The 22692-nt window shown below is 44.7% G+C and overlaps 1 protein-coding gene across 1 annotated transcript in view; it reads left to right on the forward strand.

The window, feature by feature from the left end:
* The window catches only part of IQGAP1 (IQ motif containing GTPase activating protein 1), a 100641-nt gene that overhangs the window by 68967 nt on the left and 8982 nt on the right, over positions 1-22692 (forward strand). Inside the window, exons 16-35 of the mRNA XM_043434659.1 lie at positions 2362-2452; positions 2750-2917; positions 3688-3830; positions 6586-6756; positions 7454-7537; positions 7643-7714; positions 7811-7880; positions 8273-8481; positions 9560-9715; positions 9952-10115; positions 11223-11447; positions 13692-13832; positions 13924-14008; positions 15342-15574; positions 16388-16520; positions 17520-17622; positions 18294-18429; positions 18823-18910; positions 20940-21152; positions 21892-22058. Of these exons, the coding sequence (XP_043290594.1) occupies positions 2362-2452; positions 2750-2917; positions 3688-3830; positions 6586-6756; positions 7454-7537; positions 7643-7714; positions 7811-7880; positions 8273-8481; positions 9560-9715; positions 9952-10115; positions 11223-11447; positions 13692-13832; positions 13924-14008; positions 15342-15574; positions 16388-16520; positions 17520-17622; positions 18294-18429; positions 18823-18910; positions 20940-21152; positions 21892-22058 (2852 nt within the window). The remainder of the gene's footprint in view (positions 1-2361; positions 2453-2749; positions 2918-3687; positions 3831-6585; positions 6757-7453; positions 7538-7642; positions 7715-7810; positions 7881-8272; positions 8482-9559; positions 9716-9951; positions 10116-11222; positions 11448-13691; positions 13833-13923; positions 14009-15341; positions 15575-16387; positions 16521-17519; positions 17623-18293; positions 18430-18822; positions 18911-20939; positions 21153-21891; positions 22059-22692) is intronic.

A 22692-nucleotide genomic window follows, 5' to 3' on the forward strand; every position in this document is an offset into this window, starting at 1 on the left:
TGTCATCTGATTTGATCTAATTGGAGCAGTGAGGTCCTCTTCTTTCCTTACACTGGGATGATGGTGTATGTCATCTGTCTTGCCTCTTTCAGTCAGAGGAAGGATGTTTCTATCTCATTTTCCCCTGACCCACCTAAGACACGGATCCAGTGGTTTTTTTTTTTTTCCTTTCACACCACAGCTCTGTCACTTGTTTCTTAGGAATGTATGAAATGTTTAATCCTCCTGCTTTAGTCTGCATGGGACAGAGATGACAGAACTCTGGATGGTCAGAATTTTTTTTCTTAATATTTATATATTCAGCTGCACCATGTCTTTGTTGTGGCACAGGGAATCTTCGATCTTTGTCTTTCATCTTAGTTGCAGCATGTAAGATCTAGTTCCCTGACCAGGAACTGATTGAACCTGGGTTCCCTGCATTGGGAGCATGGAATCTTAGCCCCTGGACCAGCAGGGAAGTCCCCTGGATGGTCAGAATTCTTGATAAGCTGCACCTTTCTCCAGATACAAGGAAGGCTGAGCCAAATCTCCTGGCTTTGCTTACAGGAGATTCTGTGCAGAGAAAGCTCATGTATGATTAGCCTAAAAGTAAACCTCCAAATGACCTGATTCTGTGGAAGTACCCATTTTTAGGGTGCAAGGATGTTTACGCCAATTCTCTCAGAGAATACAGCTTCAGCTGTCTAGCTCATGACTTCTCAGTTTAAGTTATCACTGACTCAGTATATTATCTCATATTGAAACTATTGCTTAGCATTGCCAGTATTTATTCATAGGACTTTTGAGAGTTGTGTGTGGCCATTTTCTATTTTGAGTAACAGAAACTGACCATTGGTAGAAAACGGCTAAGTTCTGAAGCTATTAGGTGACTTGTTCTTGTGTTCTGTTTATTGGGGTCCTTTTATCCTTTACCGAGACTATGAACTTCTTACATTGGAACAGTGCCTATGATTGTAAGCCCAGTACTTAAACATAATTTAAAGTGGTCTTTCTTTCTAAAACTCTGCATTTGAGTGAAATCATTACTTTGGATTTCAGGTGCCTTCTTTTGGCCTCACCCTGTCACCAAGGCACTTTGTAAACTGCTGGGATTTGTGACTTCTTGGCTTGGCTGAATGAAATATTGTGTCTTTTCCCAATAACACAGGAGGAAAGCCAAGCCTCCTCTGAGATTTTGTAGTTTTTTCAGCTGCTGGGTGTGCTGAAGCCAGTGAAATTTTCCATTTTCCCCCAAAGCCAAGACCCTGCCTCAGCTGACAACACAGAGTGACTGACCCCAGCTGTCTCCTGGGTGCCTTGGCAAATTATGTTTATATCAAGTAGTCTTGAAGGATTTTTGAGCTACTATTTATCCCAACTGCTATTAGCTCAAGCCTCAGGAGTAGTTAACTCTTGCCGGGTCTGCCAAGGTTGTCTCAAACACAATTCTCCCAGCCTGGTCACTTTGAAACCCGAGGTGCCTTGCCTAGAAGGAGAAAAAGACTCCATTTCTGTCTCACCCTTGTTCCTAGTATTCAACTCAAACTTCACTGGGCTGGAGAAACTCTTGTTGGCCACACTGAGTAAACTAATCACCGTTTATTATGTTTCTGTGTGAAGATGTGTCTCTAAGTTTCCAACAACTGTTTTAACTTTCAAGTTTTAGAATATAAGCCGATGATAAGCTTAAGTTCCCCATAGTGACTCCTAGCTTTACATGCGATAAAGTCTTGATAGTCTTAAAAATAGTGGTCACAGAGAATATATTGTTATTGTTGTTTAGTTGGTAAGTCATGTCTGACTCTTTGTGACCACATGGACTGTAGCCTGCCAGGCTCCTCTGTCCATGGTATTTCCCAGGCAAGAATACTGGAGTGGGGTGCCATTTCTTTCTCCAGGGGATCTTCCCAGATCAGGGATCGAACCTGTGTTTCCTGAATTGGCAGGCATATTCTTTACCGCTGAGCCACCAGGGAAGCCCCCCAAAATACATAGAGAATATTTACTCCCTCTGAATATTGCTGGCAAAGAAGGCTTTTTTAAAAAAAGTATTGCATATTCATATGCATGCTGTGGTCCTTGCCAGTGTTTAAGTCCCTGGGTCTCTTCCCAGTGTGGACCTTTTGCTCCTTCTAGCTGCTCCTGTCCTCCTGAATGACTGGAATTCACCTTCCTATACCCGTCGCTTATATTTGAGGTATTTCTCGTGTAACCCTTTTACCAGTTTTTTATGTTGGCTTCTTCCAGTTGACTATTCCACATGTCTTGTCTTGTATGTTTGAAACCTCTTCCTCTGTCTCTCATTGAGTCTCAGAAGCCACCATCATGGCATATACCCTGATTTCATGACTCTAAGATCATTTTGCTCTTAATGGTTTGTAGGAAACCCAGGATGAGTCAGCTGTGTTATGGTTGGATGAAATTCAAGGTGGAATCTGGCAGTCCAACAAAGACACCCAAGAAGCACAAAGGTGTATGTATCAGTTTATTTCTGTTCTGATGGAAAGTGGGGGGTGGCAAGGTGTTCCATAGCTCAGTACTCAGCTTGACCAAGATATAGGGCTGGGGATTCTCTGATTGCCTAGTGGTTACGATTTGGCACTTTCACCGCAGAGGCCCAGGCTCTATCCCTGAATGGGGAACCATGCTACCTGCCAGGTGGTGTGGCCAAAATTAAAAAAAAAAAGATAGTTACAGGGGGGACGGTGTGCTAGTAAGCAAATCTAGATGCTTTCTAAACTATTCCAGTAACAGTTCTCTCCTGGGATAGTTGCCTTAGGAATCTTTGCCATCAATGAAGCAGTGGAGAAAGGCGAAGTTAGCAAAACACTCAGCGCCCTTCGTTCCCCCGACGTCGGCTTGTATGGCGTCATCCCCGAATGTGGTGAGACTTACCAGAGTGACCTTGCTGAAGTCAAGAAGAAAAAACTGGCAGCAGGTGAGTTATGGGTAAATCAATATGTGTCCTGAAAGTAAGAGCTTAGAAATACCACGGAAACTTAGAAATACCATGGAACTGAAGGGGAAGGGGACAAGCTATAGGGAAAGGCCCTGAAGAAGTACAGTAGGGGGCTTACTGTAAAGACTCAAGGAGATAATATTCCTATGTTTAAAAATAACTCTTTTTCTTCACCTTGAGTACGGCTAACTCAAGGTGGTCACTTAAGTTACCACTTAAGTTACCATGGTCATGGCTAACTTAAGGTCAATTTTCTGAAAATGTTTCTTTCATAGGGTATAGTTCTGATTACCTAAGCCTATAAGATACTTAAAAGTAGTTCATCTGCAGAAAGGGGGGAATAAAGATATTTTATCCCATTTTATGCCCCGCCCCTTTTTTTGAAAATTAACTAGAAAGACTGAATGGTTGCAAGTCTTTTATGAAAATAGTTTTCTGACACACGTGGTCTTACTTCAGTGTAGGCTTTGAAAGGAACAGAGGTAGTCAAGGTCAGTTTCCACATGTGGACTTCATAGGTATTTTCTTTTTATAGTGTGGACATGAATGAACTAAATGAGATGTTACAGAGTCATAATTTAAGAGGAACTTAGGATCCCTCTTTACTCTCACAGACCCAAGGGGTAGGCTTTGGGAATGGTATTCATTTAGGTTGTTCAGCCTGATCAGGGTGATCCTATAGGATTAGACATGTGGCTGTGGGGAGTGTGTCTCTGAGTTTCTTGGATCTTTCCTTTATTTTATGTCAGGAGATAACAACAGCAAGTGGGTGAAGCACTGGGTGAAAGGTGGATATTATTATTACCACAATCTGGAGACCCAGGAAGGAGGATGGGATGAACCCTCAGACTTTGTGCAGAATTCCATGCAGCTTTCTCGGGAGGAGATCCAGGTAGGTCACATTTCTTCACAAAAGAAGGAGCTGAGAGACAGTACCTGTAGTTTAGAGGTTATACTACTTAGGAAGAACAAGGGTAAATACAACTACTCTTAATCTTTCCCAGTTTACATACTTAATCTCTTTTCTGACTATCCCACAAACTCCAAACTTTACTGTATTTGAATATAGCCTGCACTTTCACATAAAGTTAGCATTTTTTTATCGCAGCTTTCAAAGCACGTCTTTCCCATCCCCTATGTCTTTGCTGATGCTCTTCATTCTTTTTAGGATTTCTTCATTCATTTGACACTTTCTGAACACCTCCTGTCCTCCTACATGTACCAGATATTCTTCTGTGCATCAGAGGTGTAATCATAAACAAAACAAAGTGCCTGCTAATGTGAGATGTCCCTCCCCTGCCATCTACATCTGTCAAAATTCTGGCTGTCCAGGCACACCCATCTCAAGTGTCACCTCCTCTGTGTAACGTAGATCAGTGCTCTCCAGAACTTAACATGTGCATGTGGAAAAAAAAACAAACGTGTGTGTGAGTCATCTGGGGATCCTGGTGACGTGAAGACTGACTCTGTGGGTCTGACATGAGGCCTGAAATTCTACATTTCTGACCAGCTCCCAGGTGATACTGGTGCTGCTGGTTCAAGGATATACTTTTAATACCACCTACATACATAATCATGTCTCCCTTGTCTTTGAAAACAAAAAAGACAAAAATTTTAATCCTGTAGAACTCTCCTGATTCAGTCTTGCCTATAAGTTCATACTCTGTTCTTACTAAATGCCTTTAAGTCAGTCTGTCCTTCATGAATTCATTCTCCATTATCATTCACATCTTAGCTCATGGCTATCCAGCTCTTATTTTAGTAAAACTCCTGCTTTAGACTGTATCAGTGGCCTTTTAATTGCCAAGTTCAGCAAGGAGGTGTGCTCTCGTCATAGGTGACCTCTCAGTGTGTCCGCTTCCTTAAACCCTCGACTCTTTCGGCTTCTCCAGTGCTGTTCTCTCCTGGGTCTACTTCCGAGTGTCCCTTCTTAATCTCTGTCTCCTTTTGTTTCCTCTGACTCCACTTGCGTTATATCTGGGTTCCATCAGCCCCCTTCTCTTCCTCTGTATAGTCTTCCTCAGTCATCTCATTCAAGCCAGTAGCCCCAGTTTTCACCTGTGTGCTTGCAAACCTAAATCTTGTTCCTTCAGACTCACCGCCCGCCGCCTTAGTCCTTCTCCTCACCACCAGATTTGCCTTTCCATCTTCAGTCTAGAAGTCCAGTGGACACCTCAGCACAGTTTGATGGGAAAATCAGGGCTGGACTAGTACATAAAGGTGTATTTTTTTTTCTTCACATAAAGTAATTCTGAAGTTGAGCATCCAGGGAAGGTGTGGTGGCTCCACGATCTGGTCTGTCCCAGCGTTCTTCCGTCTGCCATTCTCAAGGTCACCTTGTCATCCAGAAGGAAGGCAGGCAGGAAGTAGGAAGACGGGGAGGAGAACAGACAGGCCTGATACCAGCTGTCTGTCTCTCTTAAAGAGCTTTCCTTCCCAAAGATCTTACCAAGCTGCTTCTGCTTGCATCCCATGGACTGTCCCTAGGTCATATAGTCTTTTTGTTTCTGTTTATTTGGGGTTTTTTTTTGGCTGCAGCTCGCGTCATGTGGGATCTTAATTCCCTGACCAGGGACCAAACCCATCCCCCCTGCAGTGAAAGCACAGAATCTTAACCATTGGACTGCCAGGGAGGTCCTCATGTAGTCTTTTAACTGTACACATTGTCTGGGGCGGGGGGTGGGGGGCGGAAATAGCTCTGACATCAAAGACAAGAAGGGGCCATGGCTATCAGGTGGGTTTGCAGGTGTTCTCAGTAACCATTCTCAGCACTCCTGCCCTCACCCAGGGTGGTCAGGGCTGCTCTCACTTGGATCATACACCCCAGGATTCTAATTCACCTGCTCACGCTGATCTGCCAGCTACTCAGCTAACTATGCTGCTTTTCTAAAAACGCATCTAATAGTTTTATTCCTCTTTGAAAGTTTGCTGGTTCTCTGGGGCTGGTAGTAATAGTCCAGACACGCTAAGCTGTTTCTCCAGACCATCTGTGGTCTATCCACTCCCCCACAGGGCCCTCCTCTGTGGCGTTCCAGGGGCTCCAGGCCTTGGTAGCACCTGTCTCTCTGTCTTCTTGTCAGTATGACCCCAGATCAGCAAGCACAGTTCCTGGGATGGTCAGCGTTAGGTGGGTGAGTGAGTAAAGGAAATAACATGAGGTCAAAGAAGGTCACGTTTTTTACTCCTTGCTGGGGGATGTGAGGGCAGCTTGGCCTTGAAAAATAGACCTGAAGTCTTCATTGCTGTTTCTTGGCTAAAGATCTAGTAGAGCGGCTTCCCTGGTGGCTCAGTGGTAAAGAACCCACCTGCCAATGTGGGAGGCATGGTTTTGATCCCTGGTCCAGGCAGATCCCACATGCCATGAGGTCACTAAGCCCGTGCACTGCAACTACCAAACCCCGAACTCTAGAGAACTCAAGAGAGGCCATTGCAGTGAGAAACCAGTGCACCTCGACTGGAGAAAGCCTGTGTGCAGCAAGGAAGACCTAGTACAGCCAAAACACTAAAGAAAAAAGCTAATCACACCGTATTTTTTAAAAATCTAGTGTAGCCTTGGCAAGCTGTGAGCATTAGTGCGTGCACTGGCGATGGCACTGTGTTAAAACTCTGTACGTGTATGTCTTCTCACGTGACTGCTGTGTTTTCAGAGTTCCATCTCTGGGGTAACGGCTGCGTATAACCGGGAACAGCTTTGGCTGGCCAACGAAGGCTTGATCACCAAGCTGCAGGCTTGCTGCCGGGGGTACTTGGTCCGGCAGGAGTTCCGATCCAGGATGAATTTCCTAAAGAAACAGATCCCGGCCATCACCTGCATTCAGGTATTTCAGAGCCGCCTATGTGCAGACAGCAAGGGGGCTTCCAGAGCAGGACTGACGAACAGTCAGCACCTGCAGTTGAGTGTCTGAGTGTGATAAACAGTCAGGGCCTGTGGTTGAGTGACTGAGTGGGGTTTTTGCCTTCTGACCATCCCCTTCTCTCCTGCCACGTGATCAGCGTGTGCTTCATGGTGTTCAGCGGTAAGTTGTCCGGCTCAGTGGCGGCTCTTCTCGCCACCTCACTGTCTCCTAAGACTATTCCTTTATGTGAGATTTGAATATGGAGAGAAGCAATTGTGATTTTGCTTCAGTGCTAGGGAAGCTCAGAAAGAATTCTGGGTTAGGAGTTACGACTCCAGCACTGTCAGGATGTGGCGAGCCCCTTCTCTGAGTTTGTGTCCTCCTCTGTAAATGCAGATGCTAGTGTTTATCTTACCTTCCTCCCCAACTGGTTGTGAGGAGCCAGTGAGAGCATCTGTGTGGATGCCCTTTGAAAAGCGTGCAACGCTGTGCTCACTTCCGGGAGGTGGAAGTTAGCCAGGTGCTCTCCTGGTGAAGGAGAGTCCCGTCTCTCCTTCCCCCATCACAGGTGGATGTCATCCTTTTTAAGGGTGTATCACAAATTGCTCTTGGGGGAAAGTTTTTAAACTTCCTCTGACCCTTGGGAAATGACGCCTCTTCTGTAACATTTGGGTTTCAGTCTCAGTGGAGAGGATACAAGCAGAAGAAGGCGTACCAAGACCGCTTGGCTTACCTGCGCTCCCACAAAGATGAAGTTATAAAGGTATGTAGCCCAGGCAGGGTTTCTCATCAGCATGGCGTGTGAGCGTGACATGTGCGGAGATGAAGGGCTCTTCTCATTTCTGGGACCCCCTCTCCTTCTCCACAGATCCAGTCCCTGGCAAGGATGCACCAAGCTAGAAAGCGCTATAGAGAACGCCTGCAGTATTTCCGAGATCATGTGAGTACCCCTGGGTGAGAAGCACCGGTAGAATCAGTTTTGCTGTGTTTGCAGTGGACAGATGAACTGAGGAATTTCTTCTTTTGTGTCCCTTAGATAAATGACATTATCAAAATCCAGGCTTTTATCCGGGCAAACAAAGCTCGTGATGACTACAAGACTCTCAGTGAGTAACTGTGGCTCAGCAGAGAAGAGTTGAGGCAGTGGCTGAGAGCCATCGGGTTCTGGGTATTCTCCACGGATCTCTTTTCTTGTCCTGCAGGCAAGGCTTGGGGGGCAGGGTGCTGCTTGTGACTGAAGCCCCTTTGCTAACCCATGGCTTGGTGTCTTGCTGCTTGCTGTATCTGCCTTCTGCCTAACAACATAGCAACAGCATGACCAGGAAGATTGCACTTGGTGGTTGTCTCTGCACATCTCAAAAATAAACGAATATCTTACGTGTGAATAGAGCTGCTTTGTTTTCTTTTTTAAATATAAGACAATGCTGATGCTTTCCAAGACACAGAACTTCTTCTGGGAATGCCATTCCTCGTCTGACACATGCTTTCTCCCTGTCAGTCAGTGCCGAGGACCCGCCTATGATCGTGGTCCGGAAATTCGTCCACCTGCTCGACCAAAGTGACCAGGATTTTCAGGAGGAGCTTGATCTTATGAAGATGCGGGAAGAGGTTATTACCCTTATCCGTTCTAACCAGCAGCTGGAGAATGACCTCAATCTCATGGATATCAAAATCGGACTGCTGGTGAAAAATAAAATTACACTGCAGGTATGGTCCAGTACCAGCCAGGGCCTTGGGGCACTGTCCTGCTTGATACCTCTGCCTCCCTACCTTTATGCCTTGCAGGGCTGGCTTTCTTCTCCGTGAATGCTGTATGTTTTCTTTTATGTTAAATAAGAAATGAAATTATTTGATCACATAGTTTTGAGTAGAGAAGTCTTAGCCATCCAGTGGCTAAGACTATGCTTCCAGTGCAGGGGGCCTGGGTTCCATCCCTGGTCAGGGAAGTAGATCCCACATGACACAACTAAGAGTCTGCTTGCCACAGCTAAGACCTGGGGCAACCAAATAAATATTTTTTAAAAATAGAAAAGTATAGATAAAAATCATCCCATTATTACACCACTCTAAGAATAATTTTGTATCCTACATTTTTATTTAATATAGAGGATAAGATACATTTTATATGATATCATCACAAATACTATTTTTAATGGCAGTGTAATAATTGATCAGGAAGTAGTCTGAGTCACGTCTTTTTCCAGACTATTTGGCATTTTCAACTTTTTTTATTACAGAATAATACTGCAGTTAATGTTTCACTGTACATGTAGCTTTATTGTATACAAGACTTTGTAAGATAGACTCCTAGAAGCTGGTTTCCTGAATCAATGGACATTTTTAGGATTAGGTTCTTCATAAGTAGATTTGAGTAGGAATAGATTTGATTGACATACTGAAAATGGGATTCAATGTAGTGATTCCAGGGGCTCCCCAGGTTTCTCAGTGGTAAAGAATCAGCCTGCCAAGCAGGAGATGCAAGTTCGACCCCTGGGTCGGGAAGATCCCCTGGAGGAGGGAGTGTCAACTCAGTCCAGTATTCTTTCCTGGAGAATCCCATGGACAGAGGAGCCGGGTGGGCTACAGTCCGTGGGGTCCCAAAGTCCCACACGACTGAGTGATTAAAACAGCAGCAGCAGATGATAGTAATTCTAAAGTATGTAATGGGATCCGCCAGTGCAGTAGACCTTCACGAAAGGTTTTAGGTGCTAAAAACCTTTCCATAATGCCTGGAGTTGCATCTTTGAAAGTGTTTTGATTTATGTATACATGTGCTTGTTTACAGGATGTGGTTTCCCACAGTAAAAAACTTACCAAAAAAAATAAGGAACAGTTGTCTGATATGATGATGCTAAATAAACAGAAGGGAGGTCTGAAGGCTTTGAGCAAGGAGAAGAGAGAGAAATTGGAAGCGTATCAGCACTTGTTTTATTTACTGCAGGTGAGTGGCTCCTGGAATCAGTACTGTAAAATGTAGTTAACTTTTTCTCAAGAAAGCCTTATGCATGGATCTCTGTGGAAGTCTTTCTGATTTCCACTGAGGGGTGAGCAAAGGGCTTGTCTTATTTTTCTTTTATGATTCAGGTACATCCTGATCCTTCAAACTGAAAAGTCTTGAATATTTGTGCCAGCCTTCAAGTTACATGGAAATCACTTATCCCTTGATTTATGTTTCAGACCAACCCCACCTACCTGGCGAAGCTGATCTTTCAGATGCCCCAGAACAAGTCCACCAAGTTCATGGACTCTGTGATCTTCACTCTCTACAACTATGCCTCCAACCAGCGAGAGGAGTACTTGCTCCTGCGGCTCTTCAAGACAGCCCTGCAGGAGGAGATCAAGTAGGGACAGATTTCTGCAGGGCCAGGAACCCCTCCCCTCCATCACAGATGCTGCCAGTTAGAGATTCAGGCCTGTCTGTGCCTTTTTTCCACACTGTGATATGTGTGAAATACTTACTCTAAAGAAGCATCTATTTTTTATAACAATAATATATAGTATAGGACTTCGATGGTGGCTCACCAATAAAGAACTCACCTGCCAGTGCAGGAGTGTGGGTTCCATCCGTGGGTCAGAAAGATCCCCTGCAGAAGAAAATGGCAATCAGCTCCAGTAGTCTTGCCTGGGAAATCCCATGGATGGAGGAGCCTGGTGGGCTACAGTTGATAGGGTCGCAGAGTCGGACATGACTTAGGGACTAAACCACAACAGCAACATATATTATACACTAATGCAAGCTAATTATACTAAAAGTACAAATTAATTACATACATGCCATATATATGTAATTAATTGGCCTTCCCTGGTGGCTCAGATGGTAAAGAATCTGCCTGCATTGCGGGAGACCTGGGTTTGATCCCTGGGTCGGGAAGATCCTCTGGAGAAAGGAACAGCAACCCACTCCAGTATTCTGACCTGAGAAATCCCATGGACAGAGGAGCCTGGTGGGCTACAGACCATGGGATCACAAGAGTTAGACATGACTGAGCGATTAACAGTTTCAATTTCAGTTTTTCATACTATATATACTACACACCAATATAAACTAATTATATATATATAATGTAAACTAATATGCTAATTATGAACTAATATAAACACTAATATAAAATGTTGCTGTTTCTGGGAGATGATAGAATAAGAGATTTGCCAGTAGTTTTAGAAACATTCTGTATTAAGACAGAATTTTTAAAAAACTTATCCAAACAAGAAACTTTCCCATCTTTAGCTAATAAGAGACCTGATCATGTTTCCATGATAAGAGTTTGCAGCTGCAGGCAGGTCCCATATTCAGATGAGAGTCGGGAAAGTTTCTAGAGAAAGAGCATGTACCCACCTCTTTCCAGCTACTTCTGTTTTTAAGGAGATGGGGTCTTTAAGTAGGAAGGATCTGAAAGTTGGTAGATTCGTGACTAGTTTGAATTGAACTTGTTTCTTGTGTTTTACAGGTCGAAAGTAGATCAGATTCAAGAGATTGTGACAGGAAATCCGACAGTTATTAAGATGGTTGTGAGTTTCAACCGTGGCGCCCGGGGCCAGAATGCGCTCAGACAGATCTTGGCTCCAGTGGTGAAGGAGATCATGGATGACAAGACCCTCAACATCAAAACTGACCCCGTGGATATTTACAAGTCTTGGGTTAACCAGATGGAGTCCCAGACAGGAGAGGCGAGGTATGATCATCACAACCCCTTTTTCTTTCATGTTTTTAGTATTTTCTCTCTCTTTTTAAGTGGTTAATATTTCTTTGATTTGAAAGTTAGTAGTTGTTCAAAAGTTTTCCCATAGAAACCTCTTCTTTAAGCAGTTGAGTTGGTAATTTCTTCACTTATTTAGCAGATATTTATAGAGTACTTCCTAAGTGCCAGACAGTGGGTTAAATGCACATATAGTAATATGATATTGGGGACTTCCCTGGCGATTCAGTGGTTAAGACTTCACTTTCTAAGTGGGGTGGGGTGCGGATAATCTCTTGTCCGGGAGCTGAGATCCCACCTGCTTCTCAGCCAGAACAAAACATAGAACAGAAACAATATTGAAACAAATTCAATGAAGACTTTAAAAAATGGTCTATATTAAACAAACAAAAAAAAAATACAATAACAGATGAGACATACAATAATGATTGAAACCAACACACTCCCTGCCTTCTGTTCATAGTTTGGAGAGATGAGACAGGTACATAGAAACGAAGTTGCAAGCTGAGGGGAGTTCTGTAGTTTTGTAGGGAGCTGTGATGAAGCATACAAGTGGGAGCTAACTTAGAGTGGTTGGAGAGAGCCTTTCTGAGCGGGTGAACCATCACATGGCGGAGGCTGGAGGATGCGATTGGCCCTGCCGAGTGCAGAGTCTTCCTGTCCAAATGCCGGCAGGTGAAAGGAGCTCTGAGAGTCTGGGACTGGAAGGACATGGGCATCGCGGAAATGGGGTTAGGTGGGAAGAGACACCTGGATCTGAGTGAGATCTCTGTGTTCTGTGAGAGGGAACAGGAGATGCTGTGGGCCAATGATGAGCTGCCCTGGATCACTGCAAGTTGGGCCAACTAAATTACCGTAATCCAGGAGACTTCTGTGCCTGGGCCATAGTTTACCATCTATGTGAATACATCCAGAGCAGGAATGTGTCACCAGAATATGGAAAATGCTGGGGAAATACAACTCAGAGAGCCAAAATGTTTCTGATTTTATCCAGCTTGGGTGAGGGCTAGAGATGTGAGCAGAGTAGTCTGCAGTGGGTTTCTCATTTGGTGTAGAGTAGGGTTAGATCACGCGTGAGGTTCTCAGGGGTAATCTTCAAAATTCAGATCTCCTGTCCCTTAAATGGCTCTCCCTGGCTTCTGGGAAAGTCCAGACTTAGCAATACACACAGGGCCCTCCATGACCTGGCCTCTATTTATTTTAATGTTCTCATTTCTCCTCCCTCTTCCCTCCTTGTGTTTGATCTTCTTTCCTAGAAGACTTTTTTTTCTCCCATTTTTCTGAGTTCATACGTTCCTTCCTCGTGGAAGTCTTCTTGATTCCTCCAATCTGAGTAGAAGCCTCTTCTCTGTGGCATTGTAAGACTTCTGGTCAGCTTCTTATTGTTGCACGATGTGTTTACAGATAGTTACGTGTGTGTCTCTCCCACACGTACAAACCGTGAAGAACTCGAGAAGCTATCATGTCTCTAACGCTTTGATCCCAAATGCCCATCACAGTGCCTGGCACATAGATCTAGGCTCCAAATTCACAGCTGAAAACCTGAGCCCCAGTTCCGGCCCCACCGTTCACCAGCTCTGTGAACATAACAAAATTACCTGGTCTCTCTGGGTCATTCTGCATATGAAAGACACAGCCTGGCCTCAGGCTGTTGGTCTAACATGTTGTCATTCATTTGCTAAGTTGTGTTTGACTCTTTGCAACCCCGTGGACTGCAGCATGCCAGGCTTTCCTGTCCTCCACTATCTCCCTGAGTTTGCTTAAACTCATGTCCATTGAGTCGGTGATGCTATCCAACTATCTCATCCTCTGTTGCCCCCTTCTTCTCTTACCCTCAATCTTTCCCAGCATCACGGTCTTTTCCAATGAGTTGGCTCTTTGCATCAGATGGCTGAAGTATTGGAGCTTCAGCATCAGTCCTTCTAATGAATATTCAGGGTTGATTTCCTTTAGGATGGACTGGTTGGATCTCCTTGCTGTCCAAGGGACTCTTCAAGTATATGCTCCAACACCACAGTTAGAAAGCATCAGTTTTTTGGCACTCAGCCTTCTTTAGGGTCCAACTCTCACATCCGTACATGACTACTGGAAGAACTGTAGCGTTGACTAGATGGACCTTTCTCCAAGAAAGGAAAATCTGTCACTGCTTCTACTTTTTCCCCTTCTATTTGCCATGAAGTGATGGTCTAACATACATGGGGGTAATTTCTGCTTTCCCAGCAAACTGCCCTATGACGTGACCCCAGAGCAGGCCCTGTCTCACGAGGAAGTCAGGACGCGGCTAGACAACTCCATCCGGAACATGCGTGCCGTGACTGACAAGTTCCTGGCAGCCATCATCAGCTCCGTGGACAAAATCCCGTGAGTGTCGCCCGCTGTGGCCCCTGGTAGAGCCCAGCACCAGTGGCCTCCAGCTCCCGGTCCTTCTCACCAAGTTTTGTCTACCCCACAGCTACGGGATGCGCTTCATTGCCAAAGTACTGAAGGACTCCTTACATGAGAAGTTCCCCGATGCTGGTGAGGATGAGCTGCTGAAGGTAAGACCAAAAGCTGGCACGTTCTTTCCCTCCCGATACTAGCCCTTGGAGGAAAAGTGCCCAGACCACACCTGGCCTTAGACCTTCGTTTTGTTTGTTTTAGTCGCTTGGTTGTGTCTGCCTCTTTGAGAACCCATGGACTGGCCTGCTGGTCTCTGTCCTTGGGATTCTCCAGGCAAGAATACTGGAGCGGGTTGCCATTTCCTTCTGCAGGACTAAGCCTGACCTTGAAAGTGAAAAGGAAAGGTGGAAGTCTCTCAGTCGTGTCCAACTCTTTGCGACCCCATGAATTATACAGTCCATGGAATTCTCTAGGCCAGAATACTGGAGTGGGTAGCTATTCCCTTCCTTAGACCTTTAGCAGTAAGGACCTTAACATAGATTTTGTCAGTAGCTCGCCATTGAGCATGAGGTTTTGAAAGTGATTGTAAACAGTAAATGATACCTCTCTTAGATCCTGTATAGTTCCTATGTTGTTTGAATGGCACATGGCTATCAACCAAGTAGAGAAGATGGATTTTTCTGTCTTGAGTTAACATTTCTTTGAGTCCTGTCTTTTCGCTGAAGAATTGCTCCCTCTGCTGGTGGCCAGGTGAATGGTAGCAAGCACAGTTGTTTCCGCTAAGGCTGTTGCTGATAACTCTCTTACTCAGCTATGCTCCCTCTTTTTTTTTTTCCTTAATCTGAACGCTTTTTTCTTCTCTCCTAGCTCTCTGCTTTCCTACAGTGAGGCCTCGATTCTAGACTTTCTGTTCAGGTGAATTCATTTTCTTTTTTTCTGAATGAAACTCTAAGGGAAATGCTTTGACTGTCCTTGAATTCCGTAGAAGAGATATGTGTTGAGTGGCTTTGATTTCAGAGGCATTAACTTGTCTGCCTTTGACATCTGCAGCATGAGAATGGTGGGGGTTAGACAGATGACGCTAGGTCGTGTTCAAGGATTTGTTTTAGCTGCTTAGAATGAGTGCCCCCCTGCACGGTAATGAAAAGTACATGTGGCTGACATGGCTTTATTTGTTGCCGTGATATGTGGACAAAGAATGTCCTAAAATGCTCAATAACAGACTTTATGTCTATCATTTTTACCTTCTGAATCTGTTCTTTCATTGTAGTGATTTTCAATTCTGTTCTCATTTTCTTTTTTTTCTGCATCCAGTCGAGGGATGTTTGGTCATTTTAGTTTCAGGCCTTGAGAAAAGGTGTGTATGAGTGTGTAGAGTGTTTGTTTTTTTTTCCTCACAGGGCCACATTTTCTGGTTTTGTTAGCAAAGTCATTTGTGGCTTACTTGTTGGAGTGGCTTTTAACACCCATTTCTTTTTCCTCTTTTCCCAGATTATTGGCAACTTGCTTTACTACCGATACATGAATCCAGCCATTGTTGCTCCCGATGCCTTTGACATCATTGACCTGTCGGCAGGAGGCCAGCTCACCACAGACCAACGCCGCAATCTCGGGTCCATTGCCAAGATGCTCCAGCATGCAGCTTCCAATAAGATGTTCCTGGGAGATAACGCTCACTTGAGCATCATTAATGAATACCTCTCCCAGTCCTACCAGAAATTCAGGTAAGGGGAAAGGGATGAGGTGCTTAAAAGACTCTGTGGGCATGTTTCTAACTCTTAAGGGTAAAAACGAGATTAAATACCACACCCAGCATTCCCTGGACCGCAGTATCATAGGATACACGCCTGATGCACTCTGAGCTCCAGATGATGATGAGGAGCATGTGCGAGCTATCAAAATGTGTCCTGGACTTCCCTGGTGGTCCAGTGATTGAGAATCCGCCTGCCAACACAGGGGACATGGGTTGGATCCCTAGTCCAGAAAGATTTCACATGCCGTGGAGCAACTAAGCCCATGTCCCCGCAGTGAGAGAAAGCCTATGAGCAGCAGCAAAGACCCAACAGAGCCAAAATAGAAATGAAAAATAATATTTAAAAAATATTTTTAAGAAGTAAAATGTGTTCCTATGAAATAGACAGTACTTAACATAAACATAACATCTACATCATGCACATGTTACTTTGTAATCAGAGAAGAATTGGCGCGCACTTTCAGTATTTATAAGTTAGTCATTCAGTCGTGAGTTCAGGGCGTTGTCTTCGAGAGCTGGGTCCACTAACAACAATGGGTGTTTGAGAACCGTCTTAAATTATGGTTGAGCGGTTCTTGTGGGCAGAACCAAAATAAAGTGGAAAGAGCACCAATGTCCCAGGGCTGTCAAGCACAATGGACATGCTGCGGTTTCTCTCAAGTCAGCCATCTTGCCTGGCTTCTGTTTGAACTCACCGCTCCAAGGGTTTGTGGGGTGTCCTTCCTTTGTCAGCTTCTTACACGCATGGCACTTGTGGGGGCCTGACTGCTGTGTTTATTTTCAGACGGTTTTTCCAAACTGCTTGTGATGTCCCAGAGCTTCAGGACAAATTTAATGTGGACGAGTATTCCGACTTAGTGACCCTTACCAAGCCAGTGATCTACATCTCCATTGGCGAGATCATCAACACCCACACGGTAAGTATTCTTCTTCAATGACATAATTCCATTGCTCTGTCTTAATTGCCTTCTCTGGCTGCTGTCCATTGTCTCTGGATGCCAGATACCTCCCCATCCTTTGATCTTACTGACATCACATCTGCCTTGTTTCTTATCTTCCTTTGCTTATTTTTCTTAACTTTCTTGAAGTGATCCCCAGGCCACCTGCGTCAATATCATCTGGGCTGGTTATTAAAAACGAAATTTCTAGAACCCCACCTCAGGCCAGCTGAATCAGAAGCCCCGTGGGTGGGCTTCAGAATTTCTGTTGTGACCCCTGATATAGTGACTGGATAAAATACTGTTTTTACTGCTCCTTCTTTTTACGCTGGCCCTCTGTGTTACTTTTCTAACATGATCTAAGATACCAGCTTTTTCCTCTGTGTTACCTTCGAGTGACTTTCCTTTGGGTGCTCTTTTTTTCCCCACCTCAGATTTTTATAATTCATTCCTTTTCCCCTTTGGGGGCATATAGAACAAGAAATGAGAAAGTAAAATGAAATTTCAGTGATTGTCATTTTTGATGACATCACCAAGTAGGATTTGGCGAATGGCCCTGAATTAATAATAATGTTGATCTAATGCACTTTTCTCTGAATTAAAAGATATTATATACCTGAAGCTTTAAACGAAAGCATGAGTGTGAGTCATTTGAACTGGTTGTAGAGTACATTGATGACTTGGGTATTGAAGTCTGTGAGCTCCCATGTTCTTTCTTCTGTAGGGTGCATTTAAATCCTCTATAGCTGGTACTGAGAGAGTACCAGTATTTCGTCTTCATACATCACAGGCCAGCATGTTGCTCTATGTGTCATGTTGTTTATTTGGGTCAGTCTGTTGAGGATTAGCTCGTCAGTTCTTGAAAACACAGGAGTTTTGTTATCTAACCTCTTTTGTGCTGTTAGGTGTTGTGGGTGGGGCTGGGGGCTGGTGGGTTGAGTGTGTGAATGGAATTGACCCCTGGATGTGTGGATGCAGCTCCTGTTAGACCACCAGGATGCCATTGCCCCAGAGCACAACGATCCGATCCATGAGCTGCTGGACGACCTCGGCGAGGTGCCCACCATCGAGTCCCTGATAGGTGAGGCTCTGACTTAACTGCCTGGCAGCTGGAGATGGGGAGCACGGCAGGAGTGCTGTGATTGTCTCCTCTGTCTCCACGCTGTTTGTGCTCCAAATCCACATCAGGGAAGAAGTGAGGTGCAGTCCCCATCTGTTAGGAACTAAAGTCCAGTGGATAATGGACTCAAATGTAGTGCATATTATAAATGCTCAGATGTAATACATATCTGAGGATGAGATGGTTGGGTGGCATCACCAATTCATTGGACATGAACTTAGACAAACTCTGGGAGATGTTGAGGGACAGGGAGGCCTGGCCTGCTGTAGTCCATGGAGTCACAACGAGTCAGACACAACTTAGCAACTGAACAGCAAGAACAATACATATAATCATATAACTAGAAATGATAAGTCCTATAAAGGAAATGAACAGGGTATTTTGAGAGAGAAATATTACAGTGTTGAAATGATTTGTCAAACATTTATTATTTTATTAGGGATCCTTTGTCTTAATCATTTGACATAATATATTTTTTCTCACTGAAGGGTATCCTTGCCACAAGGTACATATTGGCTGATTCAACTATCTTCTTAAACTTGCATTCTCTTTTATTTGAATTATCATCTACTCTCCAATGTCTTTTCTCTTTATTATATTGATTTTTTTTCCCTACCCTTCCAAAACTTTAGGAGAAGGTGCTGGCAATTTGAATGACCCAAATAAGGAGGCACTGGCTAAGACAGAAGTGTCTCTCACACTGACCAATAAGTTCGATGTGCCTGGAGATGAGAATGCAGAAATGGATGCTCGGACCATCTTACTGAAGTGAGGATTGAAAGGAGGAGGAGTGGAGTGACTTTAACCCAGTGATCACGCCTGTCCCTTGGTCTTGCTGAATGAGTCCACTTGTTCATACCTAAAATGACCTTGTCCATTTAAGCCCAATACAGTTCTGGTCATCTCCCGTACTATACTTGGCACAGAACTTACCTGCCTTATTTGCTAATGAGATGCTGAAACAAATTTGCATCTCTGAGATCCTGACCTTAGTACCCACTCTGTCATAGCTGCATGAGTAATCCTGGGGCTTCGCGTACCTGTGTGGGGGCTGCCCAGTGGGACTCTGGGAGGCGGTATTTGTTCTGCTCCTGCTGAGGTCCCTTCAAGAGGAAGTGGGGCAGGTGCTAATGTTTGGATGCCTCCCGAATCTCCTTTCAGCACAAAACGCTTAATTGTGGATGTCATCCGGTTCCAGCCAGGAGAGACCTTGACTGAAATCCTAGAAACACCAGCCACCAGTGAACAGGTAAAGTTTGGGGGTTTATTGTGTACCATAATTAGATGGATAGACGCTCCTGTGGTGGGCGTGTGACAGGGCTGAGAAGGGGGGACACAGATGGTAAGAGGCGGTCACTGGGAGGTGGGCCTGGGTGTGACTGGCAGATGGTAGCACTCAGGGCTTCCTGAGAAAGCTGTTGGTCCCTAAATCCAGAGGTCGATGTTTCTAGGGCACAGAGCTCACTGGCACTGGCATACAGTCTGTGTGTGTGCTTTAATTTAACCTGAGACGGAGTCAGTGAGTCTGCCCAGCAATCTATTGAATATTGTATTTCTAAAATTTTTTAAAATTTTATTATTTTATTTTTTGGCTGTGCTGGGTCTTCGTCGCTGTATGAGGGCTTTCTCTGTTTGCAGTGAGCATGGGCTTCTCATTGCAGTGGTGTCTCTTGTTGCAGAGCACAGGCTGTAGGACATGAGGGCTTCGGTGGTTCTGGAGCATGGGCCTAGTTGTCCGGAGGCACGTGGGATCTTCCCAGACCAGGGATCGAACTCATGTCTTCTGCATTGGCAGGTGGATTCTTAACCACTGGACCACCAAGGAAGTCCTATAGTTAGAATTCTGTTCAATGCCTTGGTAGGTAGGAGAGAAGAGTAGAATATGGCTCCTGAGTTATGTGAACTCATGATACAGTTGGATACATGTGACATATAAACTGAAACAATTAGAAAACCACTGAAAATTCACCATGATCTTGACTCAAAAATAATAGAAATTAAGAAAGGGGCCAGTGAGGAGCAAAGCATCAGGAAGGTATGGGGCTTGAACCAAGGTTCCCCATTTCACAGATGACAAAACTGAGACCGCCTTGAGGTTAAATAACTTGCCCACAGTCATTCACTTACAGTAGCAGAGCCAAACTTGGATCTGGTTCTGTCTGACTCCAGTTCATGCTCTTTATATCACATGATAAGCAGTAGTTTTGACATTAGAATGAAAGGGAATATTAGGAAAGGAATTGCTCCAGGTTGGGAAAAATTATGACCTTTCTGAGTATAAATATCCCCAGTATAAACAGTTCAAAATAGGGTCCCAGAACCTTAGCCATATGCTAGGATCTATCAGCATAGAGGTGATCATTGAGGTTTTGGGAGAGAACAGTCATAAAGGATGGACCATGGGTCCTTTGGCGGCACCAGCCCTTGCTAAGGCAAGGAAGATGTGCAGGGAAGATGAATACGGCAATAGCTACGACAAGACACTGGATTTGGGGTGAGAGGAATGGTAATGAGAACTGGTGATGATAGCCAGACGTTGAGGAAAGTGCTGAAAGAAGGGGAAAGCAGGTGTGGATCATTTCTTGGATGGGAACACAACAGACAGACATTGGTTGGTGATTAGGAGAGATACCAGACATAAGAAGGGTCTCTTCACTGGCGTTTGCAGCACGTTTGAAAGCAGAGGGCAGGCCTGAAGGTGATCCAGCTGTGATGAGGTGGGGGAAAAAAAACATTCACCCGCCACTGGCATTGCATTGGTGTGATTGTAACATTCATCACGCCAGGTTTCAAATAAAAGTAAATGGTTTCCATGTCCCACATGTGATAGGGAAAAAGTGAGGGATTTTGTATGCAGTAGAGTTCAATCTCCTGATTAAACCTTGGAGTCCAGGAAAGAAGCCAGCATCTTGGGACTTCTCTAACAGTCTAGTTGTTAAGACCTTGCCTTCCAATACAGAGGGTGCAGGTTCAATCCCTGGTCAGGGAGCTAAGATCCCGCATGCCTCACAGTCAAAAAACCAAAGTGATATTGTGACAGATTCAGTAAAGATTTTTTAAATGGTCAACATTAGGAAAAAAAAAGACGCCAACCTCTAGCTTCATAGATGTTTCTCTTCCAGATGAAAGGAGGGCAGCCTCTGCTTCATGCGTTTGTTGGGGTGGGTCGGGGGGCATAAACTTGTTGCCCTCTGTTTCTAGAATGGAGTGTGTGGGCTGTACAGGCTCAGGTGTGGGTGAGGGTGGGTCCTTTCATGAAATCCTCTTCCTTGCTATAGGAGGCAGAGCATCAGAGGGCCATGCAGAGACGCGCCATCCGTGATGCCAAAACTCCAGACAAGATGAAGAAGTCCAAAACCATAAAGGAAGACAGCAACCTCAGTCTTCAGGAGAAGAAGGAGAAGATCCAGTCAGGCTTGAAGAAGCTCACAGAGCTTGGCACCGTGGACCCAAAGAACAGATACCAGGAACTGATCAATGACATCGCCAGGGTATGGCATTTAGGGGGCAACAGTGGCCTGGCCATGTTGAAAGCCGTCTCAGAGGCTTGTGGGGACACGGGAGCTGTTCCAGTGACAACACACCTTTAGTTCATGGGCTGATTCAGGTCCTCTCCTCCCGGGAATCGCTTCTGACCCTTCCAGCGTGCGGTCCTAGCCTGCCCTTCCATGGCTTATTCCATGGCCTAAATTAGTAGGAAGAACATCCTGATTAGTGTTTCCTGTGTCTCAGTTTGTCTTTTGGCCTTAAAGAATTCCTCTGGCTCTTTTCAGTGATAACTGTGCAATAGAAATTCGCTTCAGATTGATCATCACATCCTAGATTTGTGTGAGTCTTCTCAAGTAAGGGGCTGTGGTGCAGGCCAAGGAGTTTATGCGTCCTCTGCTGTTGCACTAAAGCACACCACACACACCTCGCAGCTTGGCACTTGTTATATTAAAATGATTTTTTTCCTCCCTCTCCTGACAATATATTTAAGATGTTTAAACACGCTTTGCCAGTTGATTCTGAGACTGTTGGAGGTCTGTGAAAGTAACCCATTTTCCCTGCCTCTAGAAAATAGAAATGGGGAAAATGATGAGATCTGAATTTCTTTGTTAATTTTTGAGCATAAAACTGCTGCCTATGAAGAACAAGCAAGGCCGAGTTAAACACTGCCAGCTTCTAGTGTTAATGGTTCCAGAAGCACATGACATCATTATTTTTGTGATTTTAATAATTATGTCTCAGGATATTCGGAATCAGCGGAGATACCGACAGAGGAGGAAGGCTGAGCTGGTGAAGCTGCAGCAGACCTACGCTGCCCTGAACTCTAAGGCCACCTTTTATGGAGAGCAGGTGGATTACTATAAAAGCTACATCAAGACCTGCCTGGATAACTTAGCCAGCAAGGGCAAGTGAGTATTCTTTTTTTTTTTTTCCTTTATTTATTTATTTTCAGTGGGTTTTGTCATACATTGATAGATTTACACGTATTCCCCATCTCGATCCCCCCTCCCACCTCCCTCTCCACCCGATTCCTCTGGGTCTTCCCAGTGCACCAGGCCCGAGCACGCAAGTGAGTATTCTTATAAAGAATCAATGTCAGGGGAAAAAGAAGTAGAGGCAACTGAAGTGAGTGACATTGGAGATTTTTACTGACAACACACTGGATCTGTTTATTGCATTAGTCCTTTGTTTGGCTTCTAATCGTTTGTAATTTCCTAGTTCCATTTGTTATGTGTGCGTGCGTGCTAAGTCACTTCAGTTGTGTCTGACTTTTGTGACCCCATGGGCTGTAGCCTACCAGGTTCCTCTTTGCATGGGATTTCCCAGGCAAGAATACTGGAGTGGGTTGCCATTTCCTTCACCAGGGGATTTTCCCGACCCAGGGATTGAACCCAAGTCTCTCATATCTCCTGCTTTGGCAGGCAGATTCTTTACCACTGAGCCACCTGGGAAGCCCTCCATTTGTTATGGTATGGTGTAAATAAATAATGTGTGGAGGGTTTCAAGGATGCTTATTTCTAAACATCCTGTGTTCCAAAATAT

The sequence above is a fragment of the Cervus canadensis genome, chromosome 17 (genome assembly GCF_019320065.1).
Source record: "Cervus canadensis isolate Bull #8, Minnesota chromosome 17, ASM1932006v1, whole genome shotgun sequence".
In the NCBI taxonomy this organism is placed as follows: domain Eukaryota; kingdom Metazoa; phylum Chordata; class Mammalia; order Artiodactyla; family Cervidae; genus Cervus; species Cervus canadensis.